The following is a 12,508-nucleotide window of genomic DNA, read 5'->3' as shown; positions in this document are numbered from 1 at the left end:
TAAACACAGCATAGAAAATTGGCTAAAGTATCTATACTAATAATATCATAATGATAACTGTCTGGTACAGTTAAGTGACATATGGTGAGCTGGAAATACTGTGCTGGTTTAAGTACCACATCCTAATATGTAACCACTTTAAAATAATCATATAATAATTCATGATTTTGCTTTGTTGTATTTATACCTTACTGTTGATTTATCATCAGTGCTTTATTATTTATTTATCAACATGTTCTTTTGTAGCTGCTCAACAGTAAGTCTGCTATTTCCTTCCTATGTTATTGGTATGATATTGAATGATAGTGACAGTCAGCCTGTCTGTTGTGTCCAGAGACTCTCTGTTTCATACCGGCAAAGCTGCCAATGACTGCAGAAAAAAAGCTTGTCTGCCTTAACGCGTCTGTATCCTTGAACAAAAAAACCTTGTTGGCTCCGATTCAAAATGAGACACAGGTCTACCTCAAATACACAGTCTCCTGCAACTTATATAAGCTACTCATTTACGTCAAACAAAATTAATTGCAGAGTTAAACATTTTTCGAAAACAAAGGTCAGGGAGCTTCCTCTAAGGGGTGATTGACAGCTCAGTAGGAACCACCACAATGCTGCCAGAATAGATTATTTTAAGGGGCTGTGGATATATAGAATAAAAGTCTGAATGTACTTTCTCTCTCTCTGTATCTCTGTCTCTCTCTCTCACACTCACACTCACACACACACACACACACACACACACACACACACTCACACACACAAACAAAAACAGCCTCCCTGTACAGAATATGCTATGAGAAGTCTCTCAGCCTGGATAAAGTTCTGCCTTACTCCTCTGTATTCGACAAGAAGGTACCATGTGCACGCGCACACGCACACACACACACACATAAACAGACAATCATATATATCATACATCATATATATATAATGCTGTTATGAATTGGCGCTATATAAATAAATAAAGATTGATTGATTGATATATCAATATGAATGCAAAGAGGATGTAGTTGTATTTCTGTCTTTGTGACTCTAATTGTAGCACACACACAGCTACACACCCACACACTTACAAGCTTGGCTTTGTGTGCTCCAGGAGGTACCAATGTGTCTGCTGGAGATCCCTGGTGTATTGTGTACCACTGAGCTGCATATTGAACCTGTGATCAAAGGGAAGGTAACAACATATTCTTCAACTTTTAAAAACACATTCATTACGTTAAAACTGCTTGCAAGTTCTGACTGAACGATATGTGTGACTGTTGTATTCATCATCACAATGTAAAGTCTTCTTACTGTGCTGTTTCCTGCTGTCTTTCTGCAAGCAGTTAATAAAACTTGGCCTTATATTTAGAGAATTGAGACAATGAAATGGCCATAGCTCACTTCATTCAGACATTAAAAAGACATTTATATGTAAAACAGTGAGATTTTAAATATACTCTGTGTGCTTGTGAGCAATTCAGGCGCAATTATACTCAATTGTTTTTCAGCAATGTCCTTGCTTTGTCACTGTGGTGTTGTTTGTGTGTGTGTGTGTGTGTGTGTGTGTGTGTGTGTGTGCGTGTGTGCGTGCAGGCCAGAAGTCTCCAGGGTTTCTGGTCAGAGTTGCAGTGGAACACGGAGAAAACAAAATATCTGGATGCTGTCCCAAACCCCAGATACAGAACCTCACACATACAAGCTGACTGGGATAAACTGGTGAGTGTGTGTGTGTGTCGCTCATGTATGTTAATTAACACCAAATGCTTGAAGTCAAATAGTTTCAGCATACTAGTTATTGTGAAGGATGAAAAAATGTTTGTGTATTTGTGTGTGTCCTTGCCAGCATACCTGTGGGTTTTTGTCAAACAATGCGGGCATAATTTTAGCCCTCACATGATGATGTTGCTTGTTTCAGAGGTCCGAGAGGAGACCATCCAGCCACATGAATCACATCGAGGAGAACGCAAAGAAGTAGGTCTGCCTCCCACTGGAGCTTTGTCAAGAAAAGTACATTAGTTGAGACACACAGTCCTAAAACTGGAGGGAGGAAAGGCATGACTGCACCTCTGCACTGCATTTAGATTGCGTTTGCTCCAATGAGACGCTGTAAGATCTGAATTTCAACACTTGCCCCCTTTTTGATTTATGGTTGAAGGGTTTTAGCACAGTTAGTGCTTTAAAAATATTATCTAATTTGACAAAACAGTCAAATCACAAGGTCCATTTAGTAGCTATTCTGGAGCTTTTGATCTTCATGCATCACTTGGTGGAGGTGCCCAGTTGTCATGACATTTTAGATGTTCACAATTCGTTAAGTTTTGGAAATGATTAACTGATGAAAGAACTATAATTAGTTCTCAAAATTTGGTTTGGAAAAGTATTTAGTTTGTACACTTAAAAGCCAACAGTAGCTACAAAACTGCTACACAAGTTCAGTTATTTTTGCAAGTTACATTGATTTTCCAACCAGAGGTAGACAAAAGCCTCTGTGGCATTCAACTCTAAGCCCAAAGGTTCCTACTGAAGATTTAAATCTTTACAAACAGCTTTCATGTTCTAAAAAGCCTAAATTATTTCCTAAAACAGCAGGGCTCTGTAAGTTGAAGCAAATCTTACTCATGCAGGAGGAAGTAGTTCCCCATTTCTTGGGGACTATTTCCAGCTGAGGATTAACACACTTTTTATGTTCTTTCGAGTACTTATATATGATGTACGTGGGGTTTGATTTAGAGCAAAATAAAAAGTTATGTTCATCATAATGAAGGAACATGTTTCCAGTGAAACAGTGAAGCTCACTGATGTGTTTTTTGATACATGCTAATGGGATCAATTCATTGCTGGTGAATTTGGCCTTTTCAAAAATACAGACTGTTACCAGGGCTTATCCTTTGATTATGCTGTAGTGCATTTCCATCCAAACATCAGTTTTAATGAGTCTGTCCGCTCAGATAAGTTCTGAAGTATAATCGATCAGTTGAAAGAAAACATTATCTAGTATAAAAGTACTTTTGGGTCTGTCCTTTAAAAAGACGCATCGGTAAAACCCCCCTGATTTCCCTAAAAAAATAAAATACAGGATTATTTAATGTGTCTTGCCTGGAAACTAAATAAAACTAATTTCTTAATTTTCATGACCTGTCGGCCTTGATAAATATGCCTCTACACACCCTTTGCAAGGTGGCAGAAATATAAATGCGCAGCAGGATTGTGGAAGGCAATAACTCAGTTTCCATAACCAAAGTCAGTGCAAACCGTGCTACGAACACTGACTACTAAAGAACATAAGTGTCTGTTCTCCGTCTCCTCACTTCACGAAAATGTCAAAGCTTAGTTGCTGGAGCTCTTACCTCTGGTCTGGATACTCTGCTCTCTTTAATGCAGACTGTCTTACTTTCACTTTTGGTTTTAACTATCTGCACAAACTCCCATAACATTATAAGTACACACAACCCTCTGCTGGCTCTGATTATTCATATTCTAGACCTGCATGAACCCTTTAATAGCCTGCTACCAGGTTACTCTTTGAATATGAAATAAACCTCTTTCAATTGAGATACCTTAGCCAGTAGATTATATCTAGAGCTCCTCAACAGTTTGTGATGAAGTGACTTGATGATGGGCATGTACGCACCTCTGACTTAAACCTGCTTTGAATTCAAACCATTTGCCTTCAACATCATAATTAGCATTTCTTCCTCCAGGCCAAACTCCAGCACCTGTTTGCAAACTTTTTGATTCTATAGTTGGGTTATATTTTTGCTGCCGACTGCAGAAGCGTAGCATTACACTGCCTCGGCTTTCAGCATAGAAAGTAAGACTCTTATTATAATGCTGGCTTGAGGGATTGTTTTCACACAAAGCCTTTCTTCTTATTTTCTAGAGTTCTATCAATGGTGGACACCTGGTGTCTTGGTAAGGCGGCACAAGCATATTGAACACACTCATAGACTTACAAACATTAATCCATAGATGCAACACACAGGTACACACACGCACACACAATGCAGGGAGTGTGAATGCCATAAATAACAAACCTTGGCTTATTATGGAGCCCAAAACTGTGTTCAAATGTGTTTGGGTTTGTGTGTTTGTGTGCTTGTCTGAGGTCGCATTCTTTTAGTGCCCACTGGAGAATTCAGCTAAACAGAACCATCATACTAATTTATCTTGGAGGGAGAGGTTGAGAACAGTGGAGAGAGGAAGAAAGGATGAAAGGAGGAAAAGTAAAGTGAAACATTTTTTTTAAAAAAGAGTTGAAGAATGCAAAAGTTATATAACAGTGGGGAGGTATGTACTTCCTTCTCCTCTCCTCCCTATTTTCTTTCTCTGTCTGTATGCTTCTCCCTCTTCTGACTCCAGTGCAGATGTTTTGTGTCAACCACGGGACCTTCCCTTACCTCAGTTAATTTACATGGATCCCTCAGATTCAATTGTAAAACACACACACACACTTACTTGCAACTTGCAGTTTGATCACGTTTCCTGCACCCACACTTATACACAGATGATAGCACTCATGTAAGAAGCTGCCTCACTGATTTCCCTATAGCTATGTGGGCTATCACGTGTATTTCGTGGGTAGTTATGTGGATGTTTGGCTTTGCAGATATATTAGAGGACAGAATGGACATTTTAACGCACAATGTCTGTAATGAAGATGCCAAATACAGTATATCAATCTAACTTCAGTGTTTCCAATCCATGGTGAGACTTTCTGATCATTCTGATTTCCTCATTCTACTGTTAATAATTGCATACCAGAAAGTCTTAAGGACAGCTGCATCACCTTAGAAATGGTACTTAATTTATTCACATTTTTAGTCCTCAGAAGTTGTTGCAATTCATCTGAGGGGGAAATGAATGTCTGTACCAAATTATATGGCAATCCGTGCCAATAGTTGTAGAGACATTTTGTACAAAACTACAAATGTGAACCTCACTTTGGTGCTAAAGGAAAAGTAACTGGATCATCAAAAATCAGTAGGATATATCCTCTGAATGTTTTTCTATGAGTTCATGTTAGATGTTGACATATTTCACAGTGTAGAATAGAGAAAACCAGCAAATTCTCTCGTTTGACTAGCAGGAACCAGAGAATATTTGGTATTTTACTTTAACAAATTGTTGTCGAGTAATTTTCTGTTGACCAAGTCTCTCATCAGTCTGCATGTCTTCAAAGTTCCTGAGAACGCTTTGTAACTGAGAGGTCACATGGTGAGGAGCCACTGTGTTCAGTGGTGTGGACGCCCAGACACACACAAAAAACACTGAATCTGTACCTGCTCACTCTGAAAAATAACATCAGCTGATGTTTTGTCGAAAATATGCCCATTTAAAACAGTAGATAACTTTGAACTGCAAGCAGGCAACGTGGCCCTGCGAGCGCTATTTATATCTGTAAAATATTACAGTGTAACATCAAAAAGCCAACTTCTTGCATGTGTGTAAAAGTGATCAAAAGCTGTTGTGTGTCTATGCAAGTGTGCAATAATTCATATAAAGTAACCAAGCTGGACCAAGCTGGCTGACAAAAAAACAAAAAGCAAAAACTGCAGCATGCATACATTTTCTGTCACATACACAGTATGACAGCCACATAACCCCCAAGCTTTGGGATGTATTTTTAAAGTGGAAACCCACCCTAACAGAATCAATTCATGTCTTAAATTCAGTCCTTTTTAAGTCAAAGCCGTAAACAACTCAAAGTTTGGGTGTCTTGCATTCCCGAGTGTTGGCCTGCTTAATGATGTTACTGCGCTGACACACCTGAGGCTACCTGTAGTGTTCATTCAAGGCTAGATGGCTGCATCAAAGGTTTCTTCAAACATCCCTTTTATGTGCATGTTCTCACTATTTCCTGGTCTATTCTAGATAAGAAGCTGGTGCCACTTTTCCAGGAGGAGGACCATCAACAGAGGGCGCTCATAGGCCTGGTGAGAGAGAGAGAGAGCGAGAAAGAGAGAAAGATAGAGAAGAGAAGCTGAAACCTGTCAATGGCTGCAACACACACAAACACCCATTATCTATACCGCTTATCTGTCAGGGTCACGGTGGGGCTGGAGCCAGCTTGAGCCAAACCCAACGTCTTGGGAAGGCCAAGCTGTCTTAACTTCTAGTTCTGATTTTGTCAGACTGATTGAATCAAATTCTGAAAGGGAAATTAGTCAATTTGTCAGAAAATTCTAATTTCTGAGTTTTTGGATTAAAGTCTTTTTGGGCCCAATGACAACACATGACGGACACCATTGTTGTAATTACACCATTTGGCCACAATGTCAAATAGACTTCAAAGCCTGGCCCACTTCCTGGGGGCTTGACACAAACAAATACACTGCTAACAGTATGTGGCTCATGGCTCGGACTAGACCCTTTAACAGTGACTGCCTTTCTCAGACCTCAACACTATCCAACACCTTTGGGATAGATTTGATTGCTGACTTGGAGCCAGGGCTAATGTCTCATTAACATATCGACTGGATTGTAGAGATGGGAGAGAAAGGACAACTCGAGACAGTTGTATTGGCTGCAGAAATAAATTTGGGTTTAATTACCCTAAAGGACAAATATGAAGCATTCATATTTATTTCAGCCTGTAGAAAAATGTCCAAATACGCTTTATTACATGGCAACAAATACCTTTTGACCTCCCCTGTTCTTCACCCTTTAAGGTGGAATAGCTCTGAATCCAGCAGGGAAATGAAGGCTGTCATCATTGTAGCCCTTCTGATCTTCTGAGAAAAAACATCTGCCTGCCAGCCGCTCTAAAGCTAAAATAATTGTTTTAGGATGGTGTTTTTGCTCTGTATTGTTTGGGTGTCCGCATACTTATTGCCACAAAGTAATAAAGAAGCATCACAGTCTTCTGGTTTTAAGTAAAAGAGCCACTCAGAAGATCTTTCAAGGATTTTGGTTTGAACTTGCATGTTGTTGAAAACCTCAGAAAGCATCATTTTTGTTAGTTTGAATAATTATGCACTGTGTAATTTCTCCTTAGATGCGTTGTCTTTGCCAGACAGTCGACACACAACAGTTTAACAGTTCCTGGAGGTGGATTCTTCCTTTTAACACGGATTGATATATAGACCCACTAAAGATCTATCGGGAAATGCTGACAGCCAATCCTTTCCCTCCATAGTCATCTTTTAAGGTGAAACTCCTGTAACGCTTCAGATGAGTCGACACTTTCAAAAACGGGCATCTTAAGGTCCCTGTCCTGCCTTTTTTTTTTTTTTTTTTTTTTACTGTACGCTGTTTGATGGACAATTTCATATCCCCCAGTTTTCCCTGTGCTCAGCATAGTTTTTAAAGAGCAGATAGCTTCAATTTAATGGAGTTCAGGCTAGATGCTAGCAGCTGCTCAGCTATTCTTAGAAACATCCAGTCCTCCTGCCTTTCTCTGTTCCCTCCATCACTTCCTACCATCGTTCCTTTACCCCTTTATGTCCCCTCAATCTGTTCTTCTCTGCTCTCTTCCTCCCCTCCTTCGCTCTTTCTCCTCCTCTTCCCCTTTTCCCCCCCTGAGGGCTATCAGGTTATGTAGTGAACTTTACACAGTTTTTAGACCTTCATTTATCTTCTGTGCTTTTCCACCTCTCCAATTCACAGGTCTCTCTTCTCTTCTCTTCTCTTGTCTTCTCTTCTCTTCTCTTCTCTATGCTAAAATCAATTTTGGGACACAGTAGTGGAGGGGAAAAGTCGAGGTGAACTCTGTTTGACCCTGCCGAGTGCTCAGCACAGTATGCTTAAAACACCCAAACACAAAGTTTTATTCCAAGCCTGCGTGTTTCACACGCACGGAAAATAATCAGTGTGTGTGCGGTTTTTTTTTGCATTGCAGACGGCTGACAAGCTTCGAGAGCACCTCAACAGACACCTGCTTCGACTGGGGAAGAAGAAGATTGACTTGCTGGTTCTCAACTATGTGGCCAAACTGGTTGGTACCCTGTGTGTGTGTGTGTGTGTGTGTGTGTGTGTGTGTGTGTTAGCTTGTCAGAGGCTATTTTTACGTTTTGAAGGTTCATCATTTGACAGGTTATATATGTCGAACAATGTACTTTCAATGTTTGTTCCCTCTTTTTCGGGAACCTTAAGTGACTCTTAAGTGAGGATCGTAGGGTTTTCCACTCTAGTTAAATTGCTGTGTGCTTTTAAGTTTAGAGACGTTACTGAAAGCCACCCAGTCGCTGTTTCAGCTCTCTAAAACAAACATGACCTCTCTGGTGAAGACATGTATCCTTCACCGCTCAGTGACTTTACACTCCTTTATGTATCCTAGAACAATGTTTATATTTCTTTTTTTGTTCTCCTGCCGTTTATACAGAAAGCACAAAAAAAATCATCACAATTTGTAGACTTAAATGTATATAAATGCATGGGTAAATAAAGGTGTATAAATATCACTTAATTGTCAATTGAAAACCAAAACTACGCCCTTTGCATCCACACAAATGGTGGCAGGTGGGATCTGCATTACCAAGTGGGAAGACGTAACCACCCTGCGTCTCGGTGCCCTATCGAGGTACTTGGTTTTGTAAAGTCAGTCTTTAGTATTCCTGGGAAGTAAATCCCTTCACAGCTTGGAGCTGCTGAAAGCAGACATACAGCATATATCAACACAACAGTATTAAATCAGGCCAAGGGTAAGGCTGGAATTGAATAGAAAGCAGGATGCACCACATTTTGGAACTTTATGGAATTGCAAATGACAGAGCAGAAAAGACCAAAGAAATCCGCCCTGCTCACAGCTGGATTGGTCGATGGCTCAGCTCAGTACCACAGACTCAGGAGTTTTAACCTGCGCCTTCAGACCCAAAATGAAAATAATGGAAATAGCCGCGTGTGTAATCATTTTGGCGTTGCCCCGCAACAGACAAACGTGGTGATTATTGAATTTATTCAGCTGAGTGAAAGTGAGGATGACTCTCATCCTGGGCGCCGGGCTTATTAAAACATAAGACCCATAAGAAACAAGCCTTCAGGGACGTTTTATTTCAAGAACAGTCGGCTAACTCACCAGGCGGGCGAAGTGCTCACACATCAAGCTGACTCATGCTTTAGAAACTCAGGGTGGTGCTGTTTCAAAGAGGGCTGACTTCCCTTCCACAAATAAAGAACATCTCCCCCTCTTGTCGGTGCTTATTGAGACTAATGGCTGCATTGACACAGGAGAGAAGTTGGGGGTGAAATAGATTACAGCTTTTAAGAGCTAGGGAACTTCTGCTATGATGCATTACAACTCCGCAGCACATTATTGTCATAGTTATTTATTTCCTGTCTAAGTTGCTACAGACAACTGAGATACAATTCTTTATATAGCATAGACCAATGTCAGAGCAAAGAACAACTCAGTAACAGCTGAATGTGAATTAGTAAAAGCAGGAATACATATTAAAAGTAATGCAATGACTTGAAATAGGCTAAAATATTTTTAATTATGCAGAAAAGTTAGTCTATTCCCAAGGTTATCTCAGTAGGGGAACCACACTGAGTAAATCCAGTTTCTTTGTTTGGCCGAGGCTCATTAAAACAAATTGCTGATTCCAGATTTTATTCTAATAGAAAGTCACACAGGGAATAATGTGCTTGAGTCTGTGGCTTTAAATCACTTCTTTGCCTTTTGTTTGACTTCCTTTTCAGCTCAAAAACATCGCAGCAACATATTTTTGTCCTTTTTACTGATCTTCAAGGGCCTGGATCAGATCAGCAACGGGCATAAGGGATGTTAGTTGGAAAAGAAACAATTTGAACTTTTAATTAATTTTGCTTGAACATCTTAATTGAGAGAAAGACAAGTGGAGTATTACTTTATTTATCTGTGGTGACAGAGCTGACAAAATGAATCCCTAAATTCCTGAATCCCGAATGACAAATTCAGTGTTACAAATAATAAAAAAAAAAAAACAGTGTCCACAAGAGAGGAAATGGATTTTCAAAAAAAGATCAAGCTGTCCTTCATTCATTATCGTGGCTACTGATTAAAAACATCACCAGTGTGCATTTGAAGCAACACAAAGGCAATACAAGTAAAAATCATCATCAAGAGAGAAAAAAAGGTCAAAAGTAACAAAAATATTAATAATGTAGAATAATAATAAAGAAAAGAAAGGACACAAAGAGAGAAAACCATGAATAAACAATGGGAATAATTGAAAATAAAATTGAAAAGAAATGAAATCCAAATAAAAATGAAAATATCCAAACTAAAACATTTTAAAGGGAATAATAACAATCATTATGATCCATCATCATCATCATCATCATCATCACCATGATAATAAATATGATGATATAGCAAAGTAATAGTAATAAATATAAAAATGATAAAGAAAGGAAAAAGCTAAGAAGTGAGGCAAAAGCCAAAAAAAAGTATTGAGAAGTGTGATGGAAAACATCTCATTCATTTAATATACAAGCTTAAACAAATCCCTCTCTTTTTTGGGAACCCATTCCCTCTCTTGTGGACAGACATTATGACAAATTCACCATCAAAATATATGCTTCAAATATGCTAGTGTTAATGTGCAAAAAGTGAGGAATACACAGAACCTGCAGGCGAAGGAGAAAAAAGATCCATTATTGTTACATTTGTCTGCAACACCTCTTATATTTCTGGTCCGTTACATAAGTGAAGCTAATTGAAATTCCCACCCTGAGGTCAGTGGAGGACGTTGCTGCTGGTGTTTGGAGGGGCTGGTAGAGGGTTTCCCACTGGGGTGCAGGATGTGAATGAGGCCGATTCTTCCTGTTATTCTACAGGAGATGAGAGGGCGGTCATTTGTGGGAAGGAGGAGCGTGTGTGTGCATGTTCCAGCACGCAGCGGGCACGTTTCAGTCGGGTCAGGAGCATTCGAAATGATCCCGGATGCTGACGGATTTGCGGTGGAATGGTGTGAGCGAGTGTGACAAACGTACGCTCACGTGCTGATGCACTGCGTTGCTCTTTGTTCAGTGGAAATGAAAACAGGAAGTAGGAAAAAGAAGAAAGAGGGAAGTGAGGAAAGTGGCCATAGAACAAGTGTACTTTTCCACAAAAGCAGCATCATCATTGCAGAAAAATGTCTAAACTGCATGTTTTCAGGTGACTCAGACAAAATGCTTGTGTTGTGCAAAATTTCCAGGCCTTTGACTCGAGCTGCATGTCGAGGAAAAGGTTTCATTTGAATCTAATGGAGCGTCTCCTTCCCTAAGCACTAACATGTGCATGTCTGTGTGTGTGTGTTTGTGTGTGTTTTAGCTGGAGCTCGTCAGACACATGCTGGAGTCAGTCTGGCTGAAGCATAAACTCGGCCCTCGTGTTTTGTGCTTGTGAGTAGCCCTCCTTTGTCGGCGTGTGCGTCTCCTTTTAAACTTTCCGACTCGTGTAATGTAAAGTATAAAGCGCTGACAGAATGTGTGTGTTCATCTTCACGCATGTGTGCTCCAGACCCTCATCACTCCCCGCTGTGTGTGTGTGTCCACATGTACAAACTGCTGATGACCCCTCTTCACGTGTGTGCTCCCATTACGTAACACTCCAGTACAAATCTTTCTGTGTGTGTGTATCCGTGTGTGTGTGTGTGTGTGTGTGTGTGTGTCCTTCCAGAAAACAGCAGGGCAGTCCAGCCGAGTGGTCCGTGTTTCACTTCATGTTTCGGATCCTGGAAGCCACGAGGGATCTCTGCCTACCCCTCCCACCTGGTACCACACACACACACACACATGCACACACACACATGCACATGCACACAGACACAAACACTCTGGGAACAACAGACCCGGTCTCTTCAGCACTAATGTAACCAAAAATATGTTAAACATTAGCATAGTGCAGACATGGGTAAAGCAGAGTGTGAATACATTTTCAATAATTTGAATTCATTTTCCAATTTTTGCAGCATAAAGCCCCTGTTACACAATCCAATGATTTTAGTCGCTTATGAATAAAAGTTTGTGGATTAGAATCATAATCTGTCTGCAGGTGTAAATGTGTGTTTACACTGTGAAGCTGTAAAAGCAGCTAAAGGTAAATAAAGGGTGAAAAAAATCAGTTCCACATTGGTTTCGCAAGCTGTGCAATCAGGTGCATCTTTGTGTTGACAGTGGGTATATTTGTCGTTTCTTTTCTTTGGCGACGCTAGCAGCATTACTCTTTGGCTTGTGACTAAACTCTGGCAATACTAATGATATTTTCATCATTCACCAAACTAAGATGGTGAATGTGGTCAGCATTGTACCTGCTGAACACCTGCAGCGTGTCAGCATGCAGAAGTTACCATTAAGCAGCTCTGTGTCTAAATACAGGCTCACAGAGCCGCTAGCACGGCTGCAGACTCGTAGTCTTGTTTTCTTTTCCTTTGTTGTTTTCAGGAACATCAAAAGCATAAGTCTCTTCCTCTTTTCTCCATTCGCCGTACCTTCCTCACCAGGCTATCACACCCTGTTGGCGGTGTTTGCTGTACGGTGCCTCCCTCATCACACCTTCCTACAGTACATTGACCACGGTGTCCTGCAGCTCTCTGAAACCTTTGTTTCTCGGCTCATGACAGGT

At 40.3% G+C, this 12,508-nt stretch overlaps 1 protein-coding gene across 2 annotated transcripts in view; it reads left to right on the top strand.

The window, feature by feature from the left end:
* gsap (gamma-secretase activating protein) overlaps positions 1 to 12,508 on the top strand; it is a 31,802-nt gene that overhangs the window by 10,330 nt on the left and 8,964 nt on the right. Inside the window, exons 19-28 of one of the 2 annotated variants that reach the window (XM_070854115.1) lie at positions 770 to 849; positions 1,094 to 1,174; positions 1,576 to 1,698; positions 1,898 to 1,953; positions 3,863 to 3,894; positions 5,854 to 5,915; positions 7,820 to 7,915; positions 11,216 to 11,286; positions 11,564 to 11,658; positions 12,387 to 12,506. In XM_070854115.1, coding sequence (XP_070710216.1) covers positions 770 to 849; positions 1,094 to 1,174; positions 1,576 to 1,698; positions 1,898 to 1,953; positions 3,863 to 3,894; positions 5,854 to 5,915; positions 7,820 to 7,915; positions 11,216 to 11,286; positions 11,564 to 11,658; positions 12,387 to 12,506 — 816 coding nt within the window. The remainder of the gene's footprint in view (positions 1 to 769; positions 850 to 1,093; positions 1,175 to 1,575; positions 1,699 to 1,897; positions 1,954 to 3,862; positions 3,895 to 5,853; positions 5,916 to 7,819; positions 7,916 to 11,215; positions 11,287 to 11,563; positions 11,659 to 12,386; positions 12,507 to 12,508) is intronic. The other variant, XR_011585910.1, reaches the window with a different exon arrangement.

The sequence above is a fragment of the Pempheris klunzingeri genome, chromosome 22 (assembly GCF_042242105.1).
Source record: "Pempheris klunzingeri isolate RE-2024b chromosome 22, fPemKlu1.hap1, whole genome shotgun sequence".
Lineage (NCBI taxonomy): Eukaryota > Metazoa > Chordata > Actinopteri > Acropomatiformes > Pempheridae > Pempheris > Pempheris klunzingeri.
The sequence above is the reverse complement of the archived record's forward strand: the minus strand, read 5'-3'. Positions and strand labels throughout refer to the sequence as shown.